Below are 25,122 nucleotides of genomic sequence, written 5' to 3'. Positions count from 1 at the left end.
GTGCAGGAGTGGGGGCCAGCTGGTTTGTCCTGAAGGGTATCCTGAATCAGGGTGAGGGTTCCCTTGGGGCGTAGGGAGGCCTGGGCGAGGGAGGGGTCTGTGGCAGTTTGCAGGCTGGCCACACCCCGGGCAACCCAAGGGGAAGCCCTGGTGTCTGGGATTTATTTATCTTCTACAATTGAAACTTTGTTGCCTGGAGCAGAGTCAAGCCGTCTGCTTGCTCCCCAGTGGCAGCCATTTCTGTTGGAATTTATTTATTATCTATAATTGAAACTTTGTAGCCTTAAGTGGATGTCAAAGCAGGCCAGGGCTGCAGAAGCTTGGCTTCCTCCATCACCTGAGTCAACCCTAGCCTCCTGCTCTCTCCAGCTCCATGGCTGCCGCCATTTCTGTTGGGATTTATGTATCTTCTATAATTGAAATTTTGTAGCCTGAGTGTAGGCCTGGGCCAGCCAAGGCAGGTGGAAAGCTTGGCTTCCTCTATCACCAGGGAAACCCAAGCCTCCCTCCTGCTCTCTGTGGCTGCAGCCATCTTGGTTGGGTTAATTTGCATAGTTGCTCCTGATTGGCTTGTGGGCGTGGTTTGTGGATGTAGTGGGGTGGTGGTTAATTTGCATATTACTCTTTTATTAGATAGGATGGCTCAGATTTTCAAGAAACTCACATGGAAACCTGCATGTTCTGTAGAGGTTAGGCCTAGAAAAAGCTTGATATCACTTCTGCCTTACTCTATTGCTTAAAGTAGTTATAGGTGCCAGCCCAGATTTTGGAGAGAAGGGTTAGAGATGACCCCAGCTTCACTATGGGAAGACTATCAATGATTCTGTGGCTATCTTTAATTCAATGCAGACAATAAGACTACTGTCTTAATACAAGTTATATCTTTGATAATTCAGATTAAGACTAAAAATCATAATTGTGGATGGTTTAGGATAACTTAAATGGAGACCTAGGCAAAAAGGAATTGTAGACATGGGTGTGACCCCTTTATACCAGAGGCTAAAAGAGGCCATTCATAGTTTCAGAGTGAGAAATCTTTTACTCTCAAAACCATTTTGACAATGCATACTCCTATTGTCCTTTTTATACCCTTCATCTCTCTCAAGGAATTCAGGGTAAGAAGCTTTGTTCCTTAAATAAGGTCCATGTCTTTCTTGATTCTATGAATCTCTCTTCACAAAATAAAGAATGCATAGTTGAGTATAGGGCCTACAGCAGGATTAAAGTAAATGCTATCAAATGACAGTCTAGCCCACCCCATCCCCAGCACATTCTACTCTATCTTTTAAAGAAGGTTACATATACTTTAAGTCAAACACTATGCTTGGTACTTTAATATACCTTTTCTTTTCATTGTAAAAACACTGGTACCATTATTGTCTCCCATTTACAGATAAGGAAACTGAGACAGAACATCAAGCAACTTTCCCCCATGTATTACGAAAGAGCCTGGATGCCAACTGATATCTTTGACTCCAAAGCCTATGCTCTTTTAGTATACCATGCTGCCTCTCAAAGAAAAAGAAACAAAAGACTATAAAATGGACATTTCATGTATGTTCTTTGTGTTTTGTTTATTCATCCAGAAAATATCTAAGGTGTGTTGAGGATGCTTCTACACTGCCAGAATCTCTAGAGTATTAAAGAAAGCTTTAAGGAGAAGGATGCACTTCTAGCATGGCATTTCCAAACCTTGAAATTTATAATCGTGGCATTCCCAGCATATCATAAAATATTTTAATTCTACTCTTATCTTTTTCTTTCCTTTTTAAAAAAATATATTTTATTGATTTTTTACAGAGAGGAAGGGAAAGAGATAGAGAACTAGAAACGTCGATGAGAGACCAGCTGCCTTCTGCACCCCCCCCCACCGGGGATGTGCCCCTGACCTGAATCAAACCTGGGACCTTTCAGTCCGCAGACCGACGCTCTACCACTGAGCCAAACCAGTTTCGGCTACTCTATGTCTTTCTGCTGTGTCTGGATCACCTCTATTTTTTAAGGGAACAATTAATACAGCTGACACTGTCATGTATGTTTGGACAGTTGACCAGAAAGGGGCCAAAGATGGCACCGGTTATTTCTTCTTTTCAACATTAACCATTAAGGTGTAAATGTGGGGACATGTAATTGGAGAATATGGGCAGCACGAAGTGTGAGTGTAAGAGGGATGAGAGACACTTAGGCAGTTGTAAGAATGCAAAGGTGGCCGAAACCGGTTTGGCTCAGTGGATAGGACTGAAAGGTCCCAGGTTCGATTCTGGTCAAGGGCATGTACATTGGTTGCGGGCACATTCCCAGTAGGGGGAGTGCAGGATGATTCTCTCTCATCAATGTTTCTCAATGATTTTCTCTCATTGATGTTTCTAGCTCTCTATCTCTCTCCCTTACTCTCTGTGAAAAATCAATAAAATATATTAAAAAAAAAAAAGAATGCAAAGGTGTTTCAAAACAGGAACTTGGAGGCTTGACAAGCAGGATTCAGCAATATCTTTATCCATAAGGATTCATAGAATAACACTGTCCAGTGCACTGGGGAGAGGAAAGTTAGCACCCCTGGCCAGACACATGGTGCAAAAGAGAAAGGTAAGTAAATGAGGAGACTGCAATGGAGATAAAAGCAATAACAGAAAATTTAGTAAGAGAAGAAAGAGAAAATTAATGATCCTGTTATAAACACAATTGAAGGCCATCAACTTGGGGCAGAGACAGCCACACACAAAATTTCCTGTTTTTCAACTGGGTTCCTGGGAATGCTGTTTAGTACAGAAAACTGCCAAATGACTACATGTAAATCATGTATATAATTTTTAACTTTTGGCATTTTACATTAATCAAAGTAGAATCAGAGCAACTCATTCTATGAGGCCAATATTACCCTTATTCTAAAGTCCAAAAAATACATCATAAGAAAATAAATATACAGATCAATATTTCTAATGAGTTTTGATGCAAAAATCCTCAACTCAAAAAGGGGCATGAAAGGGAGATGGGGGGTAATGAAGAAATGAGGGCACATGTGTAATACCTTAATCAATAAAGAAATTTAAAAAACATAAAACAAAAAACAAAATATTAGCAAACAAAATCCAGGAAAGTATGAAATGGATTATACAGCATGATCAACAGAAACTTATCCCAGAAATGCAAGGTTGGTTTAACATATGAAAATCAATCAATAAAATTCATATGATTATCTCAGTAAGCAAAAAAAAAGCATTTGACAAAATTCAGTACACTTTTTTTTTTTTAAATTCTCACCTGAAGATACTTTTCTATTGATTTTTAGAGAGAGTGGAATGGAGGGAGAAAGAAGAGAGAGAGAAATATCAATGTGAGAGAGACACATCAATTGGTTGCCTAACTTAGGAGTCCTGACCTGGACTGGGGATTGAGCCTGCAATTGAAGTATGTACCCTTGATTGGAATTGAACCTGGGACTCCAGTCTGTGGGCCAAGTATCTATTCACTGAGCCAAACCAGCTAGGGTAGATAGAAACATTGATGATAGAGAAACATCAATTGGCTGCCTCCTACCTGCCCCCTACTGGGGATCAAGCTTGCAACCTGGGTATATGCCTTGACTGGGAATAGAACCAGCAAACTCTTGGTGCATGGGACAATACTCAATCCACTGAGCCATGCAGGCCAGACACTTTCATTCTGAATGGATAGAAGGGAACACTCTCAATGTAATGAAAACCATACTTGTAAAAAAAAAAGATAGAAACGGGGTGCTTTACCTTGCTAATATCAGGGATAAGACAAAAATGTGTGCTCTCAGAAGTTATATTCAATATTGTCCTGGAGGTTCTAGCAAGGATAATTAGACAAGGAAAAGAAACTAAAGAAATAAAATTTGGAAAGGAAAAGGTTAAACTATATCTATTCTCAGATGACATGATCTTGTATATAGAAAATCCTAAGTCATCCACTAAAAATCATTAAAATTAATAAATGAGATCTACTAGGTTGCAAGATATAAGATCAATATAGAAAAATCATTTGTATTTATATACATTGACAATGGTATCCAAAAATAAAATTATAAAAACAATTCCATTTATAATATTATTAAAAAGCAATAAAAAAATAATTAGGAATATATTTTACAAAGCCTCTAAGACTTGTATACTGATAACTATAAAATATCATCAAAATAAATTAAAGATGACCTAACTTGATAGAACATTATCTCATGTTCATGAACTGGAAAACTTAATATTCTAAAGAAGCAATACTCTCCAAACTAATCATTGGTTCAACACAAACACCCTATCAAAATCCCAACTGGCCTTTGTGCAGAAATTGACAAGCTGAATCTCAAATTCACATGGAAACACAATATTAGCCAAAACAGTCCTCCTGACCTTGGATTTGGCAATATATGCTGAGGTATGACCAAAAGCACAAGCAGAAAAAGAAAAAAAAATGAAATTGGGCCCTAACCAATTTGGCTCAGTGGATAGAGTGTCGGCCTGTGGACTCAAGGGTCCCAGATTTGATTCTGGTCAAGGGTATGTACCTTGGTTGCTCATACATAACCAGTAGAGAGTATGCAGGAGGCAGCTGATCAATGTTTCTCTCTCATCAATGTTTCTAACTCCCCCTCTCCCTTTCTCTCTGTAAAAAATCAATAAAATATGTATTTAAAAAATGAAATTGGATTTTGTCAAAATTAAATAATTTTGTACTTCAAAGGATATTATCAAAGAAGTGAAAATGTAAACCACAGAATTATGGAAAAATACTTGCATATTATATATCTGAAAAGAGTCTAGTGTCCAGAACACATAAAGAACTCTTACAACTCAACAAAAGAAAGCAAATATCCCATTAAAAATAGCCAAATAATTTGAATAGACATTTCTCTAAAGAAGATAAGGAAATGGCCAATAAATAAATACAAAGATGTTCAACATCATCCATAATAAGAAAATGCAAATTAAAGTAACAATTAGTTACTACTTCACACTCATTAGGATAGATATAATTTAAAAAATGGAAAATAACTATTGGTGAAGTTTTGGAGAAATTGAAACACTGGTACACTGTTGTTGGTTTTGTAAAATGATGCAGTCACTTTGGAAAATAGCCTGGCTGTTCCTCAAAGTTTTAAACATAAAGTTACCATTTGACCCAGCAATTCTGTATGTAGATACATACTCAAAAACATTGAAAGTATATGTGCCTCTGGCCGTGTAGCTCAGTTGGTTAGTGCATCATCCTGATACACCAAGTTTGCTGGTTCGATCCCTGGTCAGAACACATACAAGAATCAACCAATGAATGCATAAAGAAGTGGAACAGCAAATTGATGTCTGTCTCTCTCCTTCCCCTCTCTCTCTCAAGTCAATTTTTCAAACTATGTATGCATACAAAAATGTGTACACAAATATTCATAGCAGTATTATTTTTTTATTATTATTTTTTATATATTTTATTGTTTTTTCACAGAGAGGGATAGAGAGTTAGAAACATCGATGAGAGAGAATCATCGATCAGCTGCCTCTTGCACATCCCCTACTGGGGATGTGCCCACAACCAAGGTGCATGCCCTTGACCGGAATTGAACCCGGGACCTTTCAGTCCGCAGGCTGACGCTCTATCCATTGAGCCAAACCGGTTTTGGCCATAGCAGTATTATTAATAATGAGTGGCCCGGTACACAAAATTTGTGCATGGGGGTATGTCCCTCAGCCTGGCCTGCACCCTCTCCAAATGTGGACCCCTCGGGGGATGTCTAACTGCCAGTTTAAGCCAGATCTCTGTGTCGGACATCCATCTTACAATCTGGGATCTCTGGTTCCTAACCGCTCCTGCCTGCCAGCCTGCTCACCCCCAACTGACCCCCCCCCCACCAGACTTCTTGCCTCCATCTGCCTCCCTTGCTGGCCAGATCACCCGCAATTACCCCCCCCCCCACCAGTCTGATTGCCTCCAACTGCCCCCCTCCAACAGCCTGCTTGCCCCAAACTGATCCCCTCCCTGCTGCCTGTTCACCCCCAACTGACCACCCCTGCTTGCCTGCCCACCCTGCTGAGGCTCTGGGATCAATGGCAGAGCGGAGGCAAGAGTTTCCCACCTGGCCTGGGCTCTGCCATTAATCCCTGTCCACAGGGAGGTCCTTCCACCAGGCCTGGGCTCACCATTGATCCCAACCCACACAGAGGTCCTGTCCTCCCTTCTGGGGCTCTGAGATCAATGGCAGAGCAGAGGCAGGCATTTCCCACCTGGCCTGGATTCCACCATTTATCCCCACCCACAGGGAGGCCCTTTCTGCCAGGCCTGTACTCTGTGATCAATCACTGCTTAGAGGGAGGCCCTGCCTTCCCTGCCCACCCTGATAGGGCTCTGTGATCAATGCTGCATAGAGGAAGGCCCTACCCACCCTGCTGGGGCTCTGGGATCAATGGCAGAGCCGAGGCAAGTGTTCCCCACCCGGCCTGGGCTCTGCCATTAATCCCCACCCACACAGAGGCCCTGCCCACCCTGCTATTGATCAATCGCTGCCCACAGGGAGTCCCTACCTGCCTTGCCCACCCTGCCAGGGCTCTATGATCATCCCAGCCTTGGCAGGTTGCCTCGGCCCTCCCAACCACACCTTTGTCCAGAAGGAGGTCCAGAAGGTCGTCTGTAAGGTCACCTGGGCTAATTAGCATATTTCTTTTATTAGTATAGATAGTGTACATGTGGAAAAACCCATCTATCTACTGATGAGTAGACAAATAAAATGTGTTATAGTCATACAGTGAAATATTAGTCAGCCATGAAAAGCAAAAGTACTGATACATACTACAATGTGGATGAACTTTGAAAACATTATGTTAAATAAAAGAAGCCAAATACAAAAAGCCACATATTATATGATTCCATTTATATGAAATGTTCTTAATAAGCATATCTGTATAGTCAGTGGTTGCTGGGGGTTAGGCACAGGGGGAAATTGAGAGTGACTGTTAATGAGTAAGGGATTTCTTTTGGAGTCATGAAAATATTCTGAAGTTGAATAGTAGTAATGATTGCACAACCTTGTGAACATACTGAATATCATTAATTATACATTCTATCAATAAAAGGCAAAATTTTATGGTATGTGAATTATATATTAACTAGAAGCCCAGTGCATGAAGTTTGTGCACGGGTGGGGTTCCTCTGCTTGGCCAAGGATCTGATCCATCTCAAGCCAAGTCCTGATAGGGGCTGATCAGGGCCGGTCACTGGGGAGGGTCTGCATGAGAGACCGAGGGAGGGTTCCAAGGCATGTCTGCCCCATCTCACCGAGTCCAGATGGGCTGGACCCCAGCAGCAAGCTAACCTTCCCATTGAAACATCTGCCTCCTGGTGGTCAGTGCATATCATCAGTTGACTGCTCAGTCAGACACCTAACATTAGGCTTTTATATGTATAGATTGTAACTCATGGTGTGGAATGCTTAGCACGCACTTTCCCTCCAGCCCCTGGTCTTGGAGACCTCATGTCCTTCTAAGGCTCTGATCATCCTCTTCAGCTGCCACATGAAGTAAATTGCATTGTGTGTGTGGAAACCCATTTGCAGGGTGCATGGGTGTGCCTTTACTTCACTGTAGTTTTGATTACCCCAACATAAGGAGAGACACCTCATTATCAAGTAACACCATTGTGGTAAGACCCTCTGCTTAGCCTACTGAAGTGGTTTTGAATAGGCCATGTGTCACCCTAGCTGGTTTGGCTCAACGCATAGAGCCATGACCTGTGGACTGAAGGGTCCTGGGTTCGATTCCAGTTAAGGGCACATTCCTGGGTTGCAGACTCAATATCCAGAAAGGGGTGTGTGGTAGGCAGCAGATTCTTTCTCATCATTGATGTTTCTGTCTCTCTCTCCCTCTGCCTTCCTCTCTTAAATCAAGAAAAATATATTAACAAAAATAAAAATAAATAGGCCATAAATCAAAAGTTGCTGCTCTTCACCCATCCAGTCCCCTCTTTTATCCCTCTCCCCACAAAGACAAACACTCTGCTGGGATCTATAAAATGGGGTCAAGATTTCTACTAGTACTTCATTCAACCAAGGGCGACACTTCAGCATGGCCCACCTATCCCAGCCATCTCTGTTCCCAGTCCTGTGGGGTCTTTCCCTCCCTCCCCTCCATCTAACTTGATGGGCCCTTCCCAGCCCCCTCTTCCTGCAACCTCCTGTCTGCAGCCTTCCCCTTTCTCCTCTGGGGATGGAGCTCCCCAAATGCTGTGTGGAGCTGGGTAGGGCTGTGCAGGGTGGGTAAGGAGGTGTGAGCAACGGAGTATTGGAGGGACTGCAGTGGTATGGAGTTTTTCAGGGGTGAGCCCAGGCAGGGCCTCAGATGAGAGCTGGGTGACAGGTCATGGGGAGGAGGAGAGAGGGACTTGGACCCTGTCCTGTGGGAGAGGCACCGGGCTCCTTGGCTGCCTCCATCTATCAGCTTTTCTAGGCCCCTTCATAGCTCTCTCCCTCTGTCCCTCACTGCCTCCTCCTTCCTTTCAAGATTTGGACTCCATTTCTCTGACTCAGCCCAATCTCCCTCTTTGTTGCACCCCTAAGTCCTCAGGAGCCTGAGGCCACCCCTTGGGCAGGCGCACCTGTCCTGTCCCTCCTTAATGGTGCTACCCACTCTCCTGGAGTAGTCAGTGAAACTTAACAAATAAAAAGCAGCAGCTCTGAAGATTACAAATTGTGCACTGAGAATGACACAAGCTGCAGAGGACTGCACAGTCCAAGGCTCCAGGATCACAGGTAGCAGCCTTCCACACCACCTGGTCCCTTCTGGCTCCTGCCCCTCCCTGCCTTTGCCTGGAGCTCAGGCCAAACCCTGGGAGCTTCCTGAGGGCTCTCACCTCACACCTCACTTTCCAGTCCAGGCCACCAGTGCCTGAAACAAGCTAAGCTATCAGTTGGAGCATCTTCCCCCTGGTGGTCAGTGCAAGTAATAGTGACTGGTCCAGAGGTCGAATTCCCAAGGGAACTCCAGTTGTGGGCACAATTTGCATATTAGGCTTTTATTATATAGGATAAATATTTTTAAAGTAGAATTATAGATCTAACAACCAAGTAGGATAAATGTATGAAATACTTATCTTTCTCTACCCCAACTAGCAGGATCAGTAGCTTGCTTCCCTTTTCTCCACACTTGTCACATCCTTCCCTTATGTTTTTATAGTGAGCAACTCTTTACTCCAAAAATTAGTCTCATGAGACAAAAAAAAAAAATAGTGTGAGTCAACAGAGAGAAATGGAAGTAATAAGGCATAAGCTACATGAGATGGGTGGCCTCATTGTTCCAAAGTTCTCTCCTACCTTGAGAATAGTCTAGGAAATTTAGATATTTTCCTTCTTATTCTCTTCCATCATAGTAAGTTGGAAAATACTTTTAAGTCTTCCAATTAGAGCTCAATCTATTCACATTCACATTAGTAAATGTAAGCCATTCTCATTGAGAGTTGGCATAGTATAGTCAGGAGTTATTTCTGTCACTCCTTCTAATATTTAACAGTTACTGCCAATGTAACAATGCCCGTAACATGTCAGTAACAATTCTCAATATTTAACCTGGGTTCCTAATACATGATGAAAACCAAGGCTTTGCTCACCCTCTTTAGCTGCCACAGTGGAGAATAAGAAGAGATACTGTTGATTTCTATTGGAAAAGCATTGCCTAGAAGGATGTATTAATAGGGAGTAGGACTTAGAGCATGACAGATCATCAGTCTCCAAGCATTTGAAATCCTGCTGTAGATAGTGTTGCCCCAAACTGGTCATAAGACTCCATCTAAACAGGAGAGACACCCACATTATCCGGTAACACCATCATGGACCCTGTTTAGTTCATTTAGTTACTCTCCACACCCTTTGTGTACTGGTAGAAGTACACAAAGGGTGTGGAGAGACACAGTCAAAGAAGTGGAATTTATGTCCACTCCTTGTGAGTTAGCAAGGCCAGATAATCTGGCCAAGCCACCACTTCTCACAACCTAGCAGAGTGAGAGAGACTCAGGCAAGTACCATGAGCAACCAGAGGCCCGTTCAAGATGTAAGGCACTTTGAAAAACAGATGAACCACCATTACCATGCTGCCCAGGCCACCTTACCTAACTGAAATTGATTGGAGATATTCCCACATGTTTGCATTACTTCCGGGCTATTCCATCCTAAAGGGTATAATGCACAGCCTGAGCTTATCAGCAGCCCTAGAAAGAAAAACACACACAGGTAGAAAAAGTAAAATAAGTCTTGTGTGACCCCAATATTCCCTCTAGATTATCTCAGCTCAAATTGTACCTTTTCCACTCAGAGTTTACCTCTCCCTTTTGACCCTAAATGTCTATTACACTACCCAACTCAAAAGGATATCTTTGTCATGCCATAAGTGGTGAGTTGTAGAAGGGACAACTTATAAAAGGCAGTATTGGGAATTGAGACAGGGAAATGTAATTTTTATAGCTGAAATGTTTTTGACAATGATATACAAAGCTAATTTGGTCTCTCCAACCAGAATCCTCTTCTATCTTGGTCTGATTTACAACGAGTCACAATATAGAGACTAATACTGTTTCCTAAAAATTCAGCCTTTTCTAACAATCAATTAGGTCTCTAAGTGTTGAAGGTAGGTCATGATTTCTGTAACGTTGAATCAGCTGCCAGGCTGATATCTGCACAAAGCATGCGTGTTGCATTGGCTTTTCCTGGTGAGCAGGCACAACACTCCCTCTTCCAGAAATGCTTACTTCAGAGAAATTATCCCAAATTCATGCTAAACCTGCCTCCTTTCTTTAAAAAAATATATTTTATTTGCAAGCATACAAGTCCTTTGGTTGATCCCTCCCCTGTCTTTCCACTGAAGTTTGACAGTCTTTTTGAAGCTTCTTTGTCTTGGTATCTATTTTTGTTCATCAGTTTATGCTCATTATATTCCACAAATGAATGAGATCATGTGATATTTATCTTTCTCTGACTGGTTTGTATGCTTGCATATAAGCATAATCAATGGACACAGACACTAGGGTGTGAGGGCCTGTCAGTGGGTGGGTGTGGCTGGGGGGAGGTCAATGGGGGAAAAGGGAGACATATGTAATACTATATGTAATATTTTAAACAATAAAATAAAACTTAAAAAATAAAAAAATAAAGTCAAATATAAAACTGAAAATAAAACCTCCTCATGAACAGTATATTAATGTGTAAGTATTAAACATTGAGCTTAACTGTTTATAAAAACATGGGTGCCAAAAGATCACTTCCATCTCTTACTCCTTTTATTGTTTTTGTATCTTTTAATGTATGTTTTATTGGGTTACATCTAACTATATATATGAAAGCTTAAGCAACCAGCTGACAAACCACTGTCTGACCAGTAGCTATGATGTGCACTGACCACCAGGGACAGATGCTCAACACAGGAGTGGAAATCATAGTCATGGATACATGAAAGAAACTGATTAATTTCAGAGAGAAGGAGTGAGGGTAGAGGGCAGAAGGACTAATCAAATACCTTATATGCATACTAGAAGCCCAGTGCACAGATTCATGCACCAGTGGGGTCCCTCAGCCTGGCCTGTACCCTCTCGTAATCCGGGACTCCTCAGGGGATGTTGGAAAGTTGGATTTGGCCTAATCCCTGCAGGCCAGGCAAGGGGACCCCACTGGTGCAAGAATTTGTGCACCGGGCCTCTAGTTGGTTAATAAAATTATATAGGTTTCAAGTGTAATATATGAGGAAGGGAGAAGGCTAGACAGTGAGAAACATTGATGAGAGAAACATGGATCAACTGTCTTCTGCATGTGTCCTATTGTGGATCAAGCCCACAACCAAGGTACATGTCCTTGACTGGAATTGAATCTGGAACCCTTCAGTCTGAAGGCCTGTGCTCTATCCACTGAGCCAAACCTGTAGGGCTATGCCTCCTTTCTTTATCTTCCCATACCTTCCACTGTGCCCTTTGTCTTTATCTCCACTTTGTTTAGTTCATTTAGTTACTACAGGGAAACTGTGTGAGATCTTATTAATAACCTTACTCTTCCAACCAGAAATACTAATCTGGTACTTTTGAGCACTGCCTTCTAATTAAGGGTAAGTGCAAAATCCACAGCTCTTGCTGCTGCCTAGGTTTACATTTTATAACCTCTGACCTTTCCATACCATGCCTTTGGTGACAGTGAATTGGATCTAGTATTGGCATCTGATACAAAACAATAAAATGTATTGGCTGGCCAGTAATTGGTGACATCATAACCTGGCATGTAGATATTATCGGGACCAGACTCTTGTTTCTGAAAGTTTTAATCAAGAAACATAGAAACACTATATTATCCAAAAAAGAAACAGAAATGCTGAGTTAGTTAGCAGATACAGAAGAAGTTGAGAAAAAGGTAACAGGAGGTAGAATCAAGTCTGTGTCAAGCTGAAGCCAAGTTCAATCTAAAGTTATGAGTAGATATACCCTGTTTCCCCCAAAATAAGACAGTGTCTTATATTAATTTTTGCTCCCAAAGATGCGCTAGGTCTTATTTTCAGGGGATGTCTTATTTTTCCATGAAGAATATGGTACACATTTATTGTTAAATGAAAATAAAGGAAATTTATTACCTGTATACGGCACAGTAGTACGGTAGTTGTCAACACAAACCAGACAAACTGTGAATCCTACAGTATCAAGAATTTACTCATTTATTCAATGATAATCATGTCATCATCTTCTGCAACATCATCATAACAATCCAATTCCTGAATTTCCTGGTGAATTTCTTGTGACTCCATTTCTTTCAGAATCAGTGGACTAAATCTCTTATGTTTAGCAATAGCATTCTGAGACAGAGCCTGGGGGGGGGGGGCTTATTTTCAGGGGGATGCCTTATATTTCACTCAGAAGGAAACCTGTAAGTAGGTCTTATTTTCTGAGGATGTCTTATTTTTGGGGAAACACGGTAACATCTTGGCAAGCTGAGAAAGCTGATTGATTCAGTAGCATGAAGCAGACATACCATGAAGAAAAACTCCATACTGCCCATGAAAGAGCTAGAGAGAATCCGGTGCTTCCCAATGGCTTTTGAGTTCAAATTTCCTTATCTATACTAATAAAAGGGTAATATGTTAATTAGACCAGATAGACCGGGTGTCTTCCAGACATCCTCTGGACAAAGCCACAGTGGTGGAGGCCAAAGCAGAGGCAGTTAGGGTGATCAGGCTGACAGGGGAGGATAGTTAGGAATGATCAGGCTGGCAGGGGAAAAGTTAGGGGCATCAGGCAGGTAGGCAGAGGCAGTTTAGGGTCATCAGGCAGACAGAGGCAGTTAGGGGTGATCAGGCAGGCAGGCAGACGCAGTTAGGGGTGATCAGGCAGACAAGCAGAGTGTTTAGGGATGATCAGGCAGGCAGGCAGGAGAGCAGTTAAGAGCCAGCAGTCCCGTGTTACATGTCTGACTTCTAGTTTAGGCCCAATCCAGCAATCAGAAATCCCCTGAGAAGGTCCCAGATTGGAGAGAATGCAAGCCACACCACACACACACTATGTGCACAAATTTTGTGCACTGGGCCTCTAGTCCTATCTAATAAAAGAGTAATATGCAAATTGACTGTCACATAAAGATACAAGATGGCCCCCCATGTGGTCAAAGATGGCTGCCCCCATGTGGACACAAGATGGCCACCACAAGATGGCCTGCATGGGCGGGCAGTTGTGGGAAGTGAGGGGTGGTCAGGCCAACAGAGGAGGGCAGTTGGAGGAGACCAGGCCAGCAAGGGATAAGGCTGTTGTGGGGGAGGGACCAGGCCTGCAGGGGAGGGAAGATGTGGGTGATCAGGCCAGCAGGGAGGGCAGTTAGGGGTGACTGGGCCAGAAGAGGAGGACAGTTAGAGGGGATTAGGACTGCAGGGGAGGGCAGTTGGGGGGCAGGCCTGCAAGGGAGAGCAGTTGGAAGAGACCAGGCCTGCAGGGGAGGGCAGTTGCAGGGTGGGGAGGACTACAGGGGAATGCAGTTAGGGGGGCAGGACTGCAGGGGAGAGCAGTTGTGGGGAAGCAAGCCAGCAGGGGAGGGCAGTTGTGGGGGAGCAGGCCAGCAAGGGAGGAAAATTTGGGGTGACCCAGCTTTCAGGGGAGGGCAGTTGGGAGGGACCAGGCCTGCAGAGGAGGGTAGTTGTGGGGGGCCAGCAGGGGAGATCAGTTGGGGAGACCAGGCCATCAGGGGAGGGCAGTTGGAGGAGACCAGGCCTGCAGGAGAGGGCAGTTTGGGGGAACCAAGCCTGCAGAGGAGGGCAGTTGTTGGGGGCCAGGCCTGCAGGGGAGAGCAGTTTGGGAGGTCTAGGCAAGCAGGGGAAGGCAGTTGGGGTGGACCAAGCTTGCAAGGGAGGGCATTTGGGAGCCAGCAGTCCTGGATTATGAGAGGTATGTCTGACCGCCCACTGGGATTGAGTCTGAGCTGGCGGTCGGACATCCCTCAAGGGATCCCACATTGGAGAGGGTTCAGATTTGGCTGAGGGACATCCCCCACTTGTGCATGAATTTCATGCACCGGGCCTCTATTGTTATAATAAATTCCCTTTTCACTGAGAGATCTCAAACGAGTATCCTAGTTTCAACCAAGAGAGCATGATTCTTGAGTGCTACATCAAAGATCATGGAGTGGTCACCTGCCACAAATATGGATGCAGAAACTAACATTTAACATAGAACCTCTAGAGAACAGGTGTTTGATCAATGATGAATGAAGGGCATATTTGTAGATTACAGAGCTTTGGGGCTCAGCTGGACAGTGAAGGCCAGACTGCTTCAGGGAGTTCTCAATGAGGAAAAGTCAATATATACTCTAAGAAGATAATAAACCCATTTTGCCTTCCAATGAAGACTTTTGAAAGAAAATCACAAAGTACTCTCTAAGTTTGTCTGCAACAAGGCTATCAGCTTTTTGAACTCAGAGAAAAAGATAAGGACTTGAAGAAATAGCAAGAAGCATTTTAACAGGAAAAAGAACACTCTGACAGTGAGATGGTTTAGAAACTGATCAGTTAAGGTTAGAAATTCCCTTCGGTGGAATGCTTAAGTTAGAAGGAATTCTTATCTGTCTCATAGTCTTAAAGGAAATGGAAGTGTGTGTGTGTGTGTGTGTGTGTGTGTGTGTGTGTGTGTGTGTACCACAGATAAACTGAATTCCTATACAGTAGGCCCTTGGGTTATATCGGAGCTATGTTCCTATGGCACAACATAAGGCAACTTTCGCCTTATGTAAGTTGTAAACCAGCTACATAAGCGCCTATGTCACTCACATGGAGCACATACTCAGCAGTAATGAAGTGAAACGGTAAAAATAAATAAATAAATAAAAAAGTAAGTAAGTAAAATAAAATTAAAGGAAAGAATAATTCCTGACCTTTACTTGTGGTGAATAAATAATAAAAAACACTAAGCACATATGTACATACATTGAAATAACAGAACTTTTTTATATAAATAAATGGGATATAGTGACATAACCACAAATCATGCACATTGAGTCCTACATAACCTGAGGACTGCCTGTAATATAAAGGAGTATGATCCAGAGTATATGAGCTCAGGATTTGCACAATGCATTTAGGACAAAATTGGTATGAAAACTAAGCTTTTTCCTCCTTCCAGTGTATGTTCTTTAAGGGGAGAGTTAATAAAAAGTGAGCTTTCTGCCGAAACCAGTTTGGCTCAGTGGACAGAGAGTCAGCCTGCTGACTGAAGGGTACCGGATTAGATTAAGGTCAAGGGCATGTACCTTGGTTGCGGGCGCATCCCCAGTAGGAGACGTGCAAGAGACAGCTGATTGATGACTCTCTCTCATCGATGTTTCTAACTCAATATCTCTCTCCCTTCCTCTCTGTAAAAAATCAATAAAATATATATATTTTTAAAAAGTGAGCTTTCTCACACAGACAAGGAAGAAAAGCACCCAATTTTATAAAATAACAGTAGTTCAGCTTTCCAACCTCCATTTCAGATCCCTGTAACTAGCATGAACTCTGACTTCTCAAGCAGGAAGTAATGCTAGCCAAATGCCTTTCTTGACATGGCAGGGGCAGGGTGGCATTCCACCTTCTTCAGTCACCTTGATCTTCAGACTTTACCATGCAGAGATCAGGTCAGGGAATACCTCCTCAAGGAAGCCTTTCCTTACCATCCCCAACCCCCAGGCAAAGTTATACATTCTCTCTCTCTCTCTCTCTCTCTCTCTCTCTCTCTCTCTCTCTCTCTCTCTCTCTCTCTCTATATATATATATATATATATATATATATATATATATATATATATAAATCCTTATCCCTCTCTCTTTCTCTTTCTTTTCCCATAGCAACCTGTGCTTACTCCTGTGATTAAAATATACTGTGATCTACATTTTTACAACTCTTTGTTGTCTGTATCCCTCAGTGGAGTGTGTAGTCCTTGAAGGGAGGAGCCATATTTATCCTCAACTGTGTATCTTTGGTACTTGGTATATAATAAGTGCTCAGTAAATGCATCTGTTTCACAGTGTGCTCTGCCTACCTTGCACACAGCTTCCTTCACCTGCACTACCCAAAGAAGAAGACTTCTGAAGAGACCATCTATCTAGAAAGATGATTCTAGATAGCTCCACCTAAGCATCTCTAAAATCCTGATGCCCTTCCCCCCTGTGACATATAATTCTTACTATTCAAAAAGTGAACTCCTATTCATGTAGAGGAAGCCTAAAAGGCCATTAACTTGGTCTAAACAAGCTTCCAAATACCATGACATCCATAAAAGAGGAAAATAAAAGAATGAAAGGACAGTTGAAGTATTGAGGAAGAAATTATTTTTAAAAAGTAATAATAAGAAGTGATATGAAAAATAGTAAATAAAGTTTCAAAACATATAATAGAGAACTGAAATGTATAAATATGTCACAATATATATTTATGTACTATATATGAGGTCCCTAGAACCATAAGAAATACAAACAATTTACTGTTAATAACACATTCTCTAATTGCCCTCCCCTTAAAAATCAAATTGCTTCCCCTTTGGGGCATGTGCCCAACAATGGGAACCACTGGTACAGACCTAAGTTCAAATTCCAGGTCTACCACCTAGAACTTTGTAACTTTAGGCATGTTCCTTAAATCTCTCTGTACTTCAGTTAATTTATCTTTAGAATGGGAATACTAGTACTCTATTTTATAGGGATGTTTCAAGAAGTTATACTCATGAAGTTTCTGGCACATAGAAAGTGCTCATTAAAGATTGATTATTATTAAACAGTATCTTTTCTCTATGGATCCTCTCTCACTTTTAACCTATAGTCTCCATGCTAATATTATCCCTCACCTGTTTGTTCTCATAACAAACGACTGGAAAGTGAAAAGCTAAATAAGGCTCCATTCAAAAGCTGCCTGGTTGGAGTTATCTTGCAATAATTCATAAGCACTAGGACAGAGATCAGAAATCTTTGCCAGGCATGTCTTCTGTTCCAGTGCATGTGACTCCATACTCTGTCCAACCTGCATTTCTACTCCACCTATCTCCTATCTTTCATTTGGCCTTTTAGACTGGTGAGCGCAATAGGTTGTACACATACATCTTAGAGATATTGAACTTGTAACTGATAGCTGATTCCATCACATTTCATATAGGTGGAGAAAGATGTCTTGGGAGACAGATTTTAAAACATGAAGTCACAGGGGAATTTATTTTCCATTAAATTTGTTCTCAGCAGTTTTAATCAATTTCAAATTGTGAAGATGTGTTTCAAATAGCAATATGGAAGTCAAGGCCCTACCACCTTCTGAAAGAGTGGAAGCTTATTAACAATGTAGATGGGCTCGGCAGGCAAAGCTCAGTGGTTGAGCATTGACCTATGAGAAAGGAGTTCACCGTTTGACTCCAGGTCAAGGGCACATGTTCAGGTTGCAGAGTCCATCCCCAGTGAGTGAGGGGCGTGCAGGAGGCAGCTGATCATTGATTTTCTCTCACCATTGATGTTTCTATCTCTCTCTTCTCTCCCTCTCCAAAATCAATTAAAAATGTACTTAAAATAAATAAATAAAATGTAATTTGGGGGCCTCATCCACAAATATTTGATTTAGTAACTGCATCCCAGGAATATACATTTCAAAGGTACCACAGTAATATGGTGGTGTTGCTTGGTAGTTAGAGCATCAGCCCACTCATCAAAGGGTCCCAGGTTCAATCCCCTACCCCAGTTGGGGCGCATGTAGTAGGCAACCAGGTAATGTGTCAGTCCCACATCAGTGGGTCGTTCTCTCTCTCTCTCTCTCTCTCTCTCTCTCTCTCTCTCTCTCTCTCTCTCTTCCTTCTCTCCCTCCCTTCCATTCTCTCTCTCAAAAAAAAAATCAATGGAAAAATATCCTTGGGTGAGGATTAACAACAGCAACCAAAAAAGAAAATCACCTCTACTACAAATATTAGAAGAATGGGGATCTGGTAGTAAAGAAAATAAGATGAAATCCTGCCTCCCACTTCTCTGTGTCATTGCTCATTCCCAGTTGTACTGCCCTTTGAACTATCGATATGTATGCTCTTTGGAGAAGTCTGTCTCAACTGCTATGCTCAGCCGGGTACTTCTCCATAGGAACGGAGAGAAAACCCTTTAGAATGTTACCTTCTTCACTCCCCTATTGCATATGTGCAGGTGGCCATTTTGTTTCCCTTCCTCTACTTCTCCCTCCACGAGAATCTCCTTTCAGAAAATACACTAAATGCTCTCACCAAACATAATTGCTAAAGTTTGAATTCACTTCTTCGACCAAGACGAAGTCCAGAGTTGGATACTTTACTCAGCTTAGGCCTTGTGGCAACCTCAACACCAATATAAACCCTGAGGCACACAATCTCAAAGAGATCTTGGAACCCTACCAGCAGCTACATCCCAGCTATCCTCAATGTTCCCTGCAGCCAGAATCACTACTTTCCCATGTTGTAGCAGCTATATAATCCCTTCCCAATTGCACATTCTCAATTAGACAAATGCCTAAATTTGGTCTCTAGTCATGGAAAGCCGCCTCACTGGGTATAATCATCCCCCTTGGTGTCCCCTTCCCCATCCACAAGAGTAACTTTTGAGAGGGCAGTGATTTTGTTACATACCGCACTCAATTCATAAATACTTGTCCAAATATGGTTATTAATATTTTGAATTTACTACCCTGAGCAGAAGCCTAGTATGAGTTCATTGTTATTAATTTGCTCAATTTATTGCTCTTGTAGCAATTTTAATTCAAACACAGTGGAAAATTTATATGTACCCTCTAGCTATATCTCAGCTTTCCCTTTCCAGGGAATTCCCCCACCACTGAAGTCTCCCATTCTTTCAATCTAATATTTTCAGTCAGAGTTTATAAGACATTTCAGTGCTGCTAGAGATTTCCAAAGTAGATCAGTGGAGGCTTCCCGGAGAAATTGCATTTGATTTTACCTTTGAGAGATAGAGAGATATTTATGTACAAGCAGGCATAGAAGAAAAGGGAACTCCATTTTAAAAGCAATATTAAAACAAAACTGAGCAGAGGTTCTCAACTTTTTATGTGTACTAGAATCTGCTGGAGAATCATAAATAATAAATCCAAGACAGTAGTTACTTTTGCTGTGGGGACAGGGGACTATGATGAGGGTAGGAAGGAGACTTCAATTGTATTGTTAAAACTCTGTCTTCCACTGAGTGGTACATACATCAGAAATATTTTCTACTAGAGTTTCAAAATAAATCAGCATGAGAGGTTGTATAAAACTCAGGGTGCCTGGCATCAGTTCTGATTCAGTGGTCTTAAAATGGCCCTAAGGAATCTGCATTAACAAGCACCCCAGGTAATACTTACACAAGTACTTAATGGACCACTCTGAAAAATTCATATCAGAATTATTTTTCTCCAAAGGGAAAAAGAAAAATCAGTAGCACTGGTGCATAAAGCCCAGAGTTGAGCATCAGAATCCCTGAACCATATTTTCTGTCCTGCTTCAATTTGTACATGAGTCTTTGCTAGCAGGTTAACTTTTTTTGAAAAAAAATTCCCAAACATAAAGCCACTTTTATAATCCTTGTTCAGCCTGGTAAGGATAAGTTAAATGATTTCTGATGAAACTTTGGAGGACTTTCCAGGAAATAATTTTTTTAGAAAAATAGCACCCTTTTCTTGAATCAATTTCTCAGTGATTTGTTTTCATAAGCATGTGGCACAAAATAAAACACGGGTGCTGGTCTGAGTATATTAAATTCTATAAGTAATCTCCAGGGTGATGGTTCTCACTTGGGTTGGGGAAAGGGAATACAGCATACACATCAGAGTCAGTAGGGAGATTTTTCAAAACATGCCTTCCATCTTTTGCTGTGGATATCAGAATGGGAAAGTGTGGAGTCCACATTATTTAAGCACTCCAGGTGAATTTGATACATTCCCTGTTCTAGAAGGAGTCTTGGCCTCCCTCAAGCAACCTGATCCAAGATCTTACACTTTGTCCTGCCAAGAAGTTCTTATATTTATTTCTCACTTATGTCTCTTTTGTTTAGCTTTCACTGAAGATAGAGGATAATTCACAAGTATTTTGTATATACATACACAGGGGATGTGAATAATGACCCAGTTCTCAGAGGCTGGGGGCCAGCTGGTTGGAAACCTCAGCATCCCCAGGGCTGAAATAATCTCCTGACCAGATGTTTCTTTCATCAGTTGGAGCAGGGCATGAAGGTCCCAGTGGAAGGCTCTCTGGACCCCAGGCTTGTCCAGCTGGATCAGCTGCAGGTTGAGTGAAATGGGACCCAAGGGCCCCATCAGGTCACCTTGCTGAGCATGACTCAGTCAAGCAGATCTTTATTTCTTCCTGTCTCTCCACTTCCCACTGCTCATCTCTATGGGAAGCTGCCAAACTGGGGAATGAGAGTCACGTAGTGGGAGGAGATAGTTCTTAATGGATACTCTGTCTCTTCAGTGGTTTGGGGTCTGGCAGAGATAAACCAGACCTGAAACAAATTGGTTCCTCCACATAATGTATTTCAGTTAATGCACTAGCTGCCGGGAATCAGCCAGGCCTGGAGCAACAAAATCAATTCCCCTCAGCTGAACAACAAGTTTAAACTAAACCCCCACAGCTTTCTCTTGAGTCAGGCTTGGCTGTCTGCCATTGGTAGAGCCCATTTTTGAGGGGACAGACCTGAGATTTCTAAAGAGCCTTAGGTAATAATCATGTGCCAAAGGACTCCTAGAAAATATGATATATCCGAGCAATTTTCACCATTACTTCACATCTGAAGCCACCTTAACAGGCATAAGTTTCTAAAAGGTAGGTGGTAATGACTATTAGTTGGTTGGTGTTACAGATATAGAAACTGTGGAAAATTAGTTATCTGTCCAATATTCTCTTGCCCAGGGATAAATCTTATAGCACACCTTGGGTCTTGACTCTTTCCATGACTGTCAAATGGCATTTTATTCTTGAATTTTAAAGACCCTCATATCAGTGTAAATACTGTGGTCATGCTCATATGAGCAAGGGTCAATGAAAAATATAGAGAATATAGCAGAATCATATGGGATGAAAATGGCACTATTTTGACTCACCCTATATGACACCTTCACTCAACCAATGTTCTTCCCCACTCAATCCATGAGTGTCTAAATCTCTATTACCTATCCACATCTCCCCTCAACAATTTCCTTTGAGTTTCTAGACCTAGGAGGTGGGAACAACTAAAATATGTCATATAGAGAACCATAAGGGTTTTATAAAAGTCTCAGCCAAGCCCAAGATAGGATGCAAGTTCAGAGTAGGAGCCATTGTTAATTCTTGTAGTCTGGTGGAGGCTATTGCTACTGAACTTCTGATTCCTACAAGTTAACACTTCCTCACCTTCTGCCAGAAATTCTTAGAAATGCAAGTGAGGCTAACTTGTCACTCTCAAGTCAGAAGAGAACTCAGGAAGTTAACACCCTTGATGGAAGTCTGGAAAAAAAGGAAAGGGTGTGAATGAACTCAGCTCTCATATGTCCATTTTATTCCAACATTCACTAGACATTGCCTTAGCATGTGTTCACTCTCTCTACAGTTATTAAAACCCTTCTCTGTGCCTGACACTGAGGTTGGCCTTGGAGCTATAAATATCAATTTCAAGGGCTACCCCTTACTCTTGACAGCTAAGTGAAAGGTGAACCTGCTTAAGGTTCATTTGCGATATCCAGGGAACCCCTAAAGGACATGAAGTCATTGGCTTAGACTAGCCTTAGTAATTAGTTTTATACCATGGTTTTCTAGGGGAAGAAATAAACAATCTAATGACTTTCCAGTGTGGCCAGAAAACCATTAATAGCTAAGAGTAAACAAATTCAGAGATAGGAGAGACTACAATGTTAATTCAAATTTCAAACTTTTGCAATGAGTCTGAGTAAAGAGAGAATCTGAAAACATCACCTTAACTGTGATTCAACAAAAAGAATCTGGTGTTTTTAAAAGCAGGTCAGGAAACCATGATACCTTAGCTCAGGGTTTCTCAACTTTGGCATTATTAACATTTTAAGCCAGTTACCTCTTTGTTGCTGGAAATGGGGAGCTGTCTTGTTTTTGTCCACTATGGAGTATTTAACAGCATTCTTAGCCTTTACCTACTAGACATGAATAGCACCATCCTCAAATTGTGATTACCAAAAATGTCTAAAAAATATTATTAGCTGTCTTAAGGAAAGGAGGTAAAAAAAAAAAATAAGCCCTAGTTCAGAACACTGTCTTAGCTCATCACTACCATTTCATTCCAAGACCACCTGAACAAATTACTGTAAAAAAGAAAGAAAATTGGTATCTGATTATTTTGCCAGTGACCAAAATCAAGGAAAGAAAAGAAGTGAACACAGGAGAGGTCACTGTTGTTTGCTCATGGTCATGGAGCAATTTAGTGGAAGAGCCAGAAGTGAGATCCAAATTTCTGGGCCACAGTCACTCACACTATGTTGCTAATGGAGATGAGAATGATAACAATGGGTTAAACAGTGATTTCAAAACTTGATGAACAACAATCCACTTCAAGAATATCTTTTAGTAGCACTTGTTCCCAGTGCCTCAACTGGGTTTAAAATATAGCTCATATATCCATACATATATTTTCCTATCTGTCTAAACTTGCTTTTTTTTTTTTACCTTATACAATTTAAATTAAATTCCTCCCACTGCCTTCCTGCAGGTTGCCATTTTGTATTTGGTCTTTCCTAACCCTTTCATACAATTCTAGCATCTGTGGTTTACCTGCACTAATTTAGAGGGTGTCTGAATGAGGGAAAAGATAAATAGTATAAGACAGGGCCATAAAAAAATCTAGATAGACTGTTAATGGCTACCAGACATGGCTAACCATTTATCTACAGTCTTTTTGGTACCTAACATTTCACCATTAGATGCATTTCTTTGTTGAGGACTTTACATTAAACTCTTGTTTGTAATTAGCACTTGTGTGTTTATCAGATCTCTGTCCTCTGAGATTACAGCTTTTAAAAATCAAGTGTATTTTTAAGCAGTAATACGAGAATATATGTTGCTGTCCCTGGAAAGTAGACCTGAATAATATTCTTAAGTGGACACCTTGCAGGCAGAAGAAGGTGATAAAAATAGAGGCTAAAAAACACATATCAACTGCCTACTAACCAATTTCGCTGTGAATAAAACCCTGATATAGATTATACTTTAGAATCCTAGAGTGTTTCAAATGATTCCTCTTTTGTAGCCTTAGAGATGGAAATAGAGGAGGTAACATTTCTCATTCCCTTCTCTCCCTGTCTCCTGCCCCAATGATCTCCAACCTACCCAATCCCAGCAACACTGTCTTACCTCCCACAAACTGCGCTGCTCCCATGCAACGTCCCATCATTCTGGAGATAAGCTCCTCCATGCAGCAGCCCAGGACTGCAGTCATTGCCACCAGGAGTAGGAGAGCACAGCCGACACCTGTCACCACTGTGCACATCTGCCAGGCAAGGCTTGGGATGGCACTGAAGCTGGCATAGCGCCCACACTCTTCCACCATGATCAGACTGTGTCCCTCTCCCCGCACAGGGTAGTTGCACCGCCGGAATGTGCTGAATGACACTGGCTTCCCCAGCTGGGATCCAAAGAGCCAGTATGGCAGGAAGTAACTGGTAGAACTGGCCATAGCAGTAACAAGAGACAGGAAGGCCCAGAGGGTCCCTACCAGTGTTAGGCTGCTCCTCATGGTCCCAGGTTTCTCTGTGGGTAAGGGAAGATGAGTTGGGTCACAGAACCAAATACAGAAAGTTATCACGTAGGCTCCATCAGTCTATTTTTCATCTGGCTAGCCAGTGCTATGGCTCATTTATGTGTCACTCGGACCTTGCTTCTGGATAAAATTATTCTCTCAAGGACCATTTGGGTCCTTATGGGTTTCTGCTTTCCAGCACTTTTTCCATCATTCCTTCCTTCCACCTGATTTAGAGTTCTGTAGTCTCTAGGCTGCAATGAAAAAAGAGTAGAATTGAATTAGTGACTTTTCTGCCAACTCAAATGCAACCTGATCTGACATCTTTTAACTCTTGACATCTAGCATAAAACAAGTGGCCAGAGGGAAGTCTAAATGAAACTCAGGCTGCCTCCAGAGACTCCAGCTTCCAGTTGAATGGCCTTTCTGACTTGGAGGCCTGGAAGGCAGTGATATCTTAAGAGGATCAGAATCCAAGCTTGTTTTCAGTGAGAAAAGAATGAAAGAAAACAACTCATAGAGTCTGATAATACAGAGTCTTAATACAGGGAGAAGAGGGGGGGAAAGCTCACCATGGAGTTGCAGGATTTGTCCACTTGACCTAGGTAGATTGTCCAATAGTGCATGCATGTTGGCTTTTCACAGGGATGCATCAGCCAGGTTGAAATGGGTAGAATAAAATAAAGGGTGCCTAATCACACACTCTATGCTTATCATTGAGTAAGTACCACAGTACTTTGTCCCAAAATCAAAATGTGAGGCAACTTTCTAACCAGTGAGAGTTGTTTAACTCTAGACTGATTACTAAGGAAAGCTGCCTCTTTCTTTCCATAATATAATCAAGAAAGCTTCTCATCTTTTATCAGGTGCCCCCTGCCTGGCAACAGGAAGCTATAGTTACAGTGACCTTTCAAGGTGCCTTTCG

At 41.9% G+C, this 25,122-nt stretch overlaps 1 protein-coding gene across 2 annotated transcripts in view; it reads right to left on the bottom strand.

Moving 5' to 3' along the window:
- Positions 1 to 25,122, bottom strand: part of LHFPL1 (LHFPL tetraspan subfamily member 1) — an 85,823-nt gene that overhangs the window by 54,474 nt on the left and 6,227 nt on the right. The window contains exons 2-3 of one of the 2 annotated variants that reach the window (XM_036454502.2): positions 23,813 to 24,451; positions 10,102 to 10,200 (exon numbers count right to left, since the gene is read on the bottom strand). In XM_036454502.2, the coding sequence (XP_036310395.1) occupies positions 10,102 to 10,200; positions 23,813 to 24,194 (481 nt within the window). In that variant the 5' untranslated portion in view covers positions 24,195 to 24,451. The remainder of the gene's footprint in view (positions 1 to 10,101; positions 10,201 to 23,812; positions 24,452 to 25,122) is intronic. The other variant, XM_036454503.2, reaches the window with a different exon arrangement.

The sequence above is a fragment of the Pipistrellus kuhlii genome, unplaced genomic scaffold, assembly GCF_014108245.1.
Source record: "Pipistrellus kuhlii isolate mPipKuh1 unplaced genomic scaffold, mPipKuh1.p scaffold_m20_p_29, whole genome shotgun sequence".
In the NCBI taxonomy this organism is placed as follows: domain Eukaryota; kingdom Metazoa; phylum Chordata; class Mammalia; order Chiroptera; family Vespertilionidae; genus Pipistrellus; species Pipistrellus kuhlii.
Note: the sequence above shows the minus strand (reverse complement) of the source record. Positions and strands in the feature narration are given on the sequence as shown.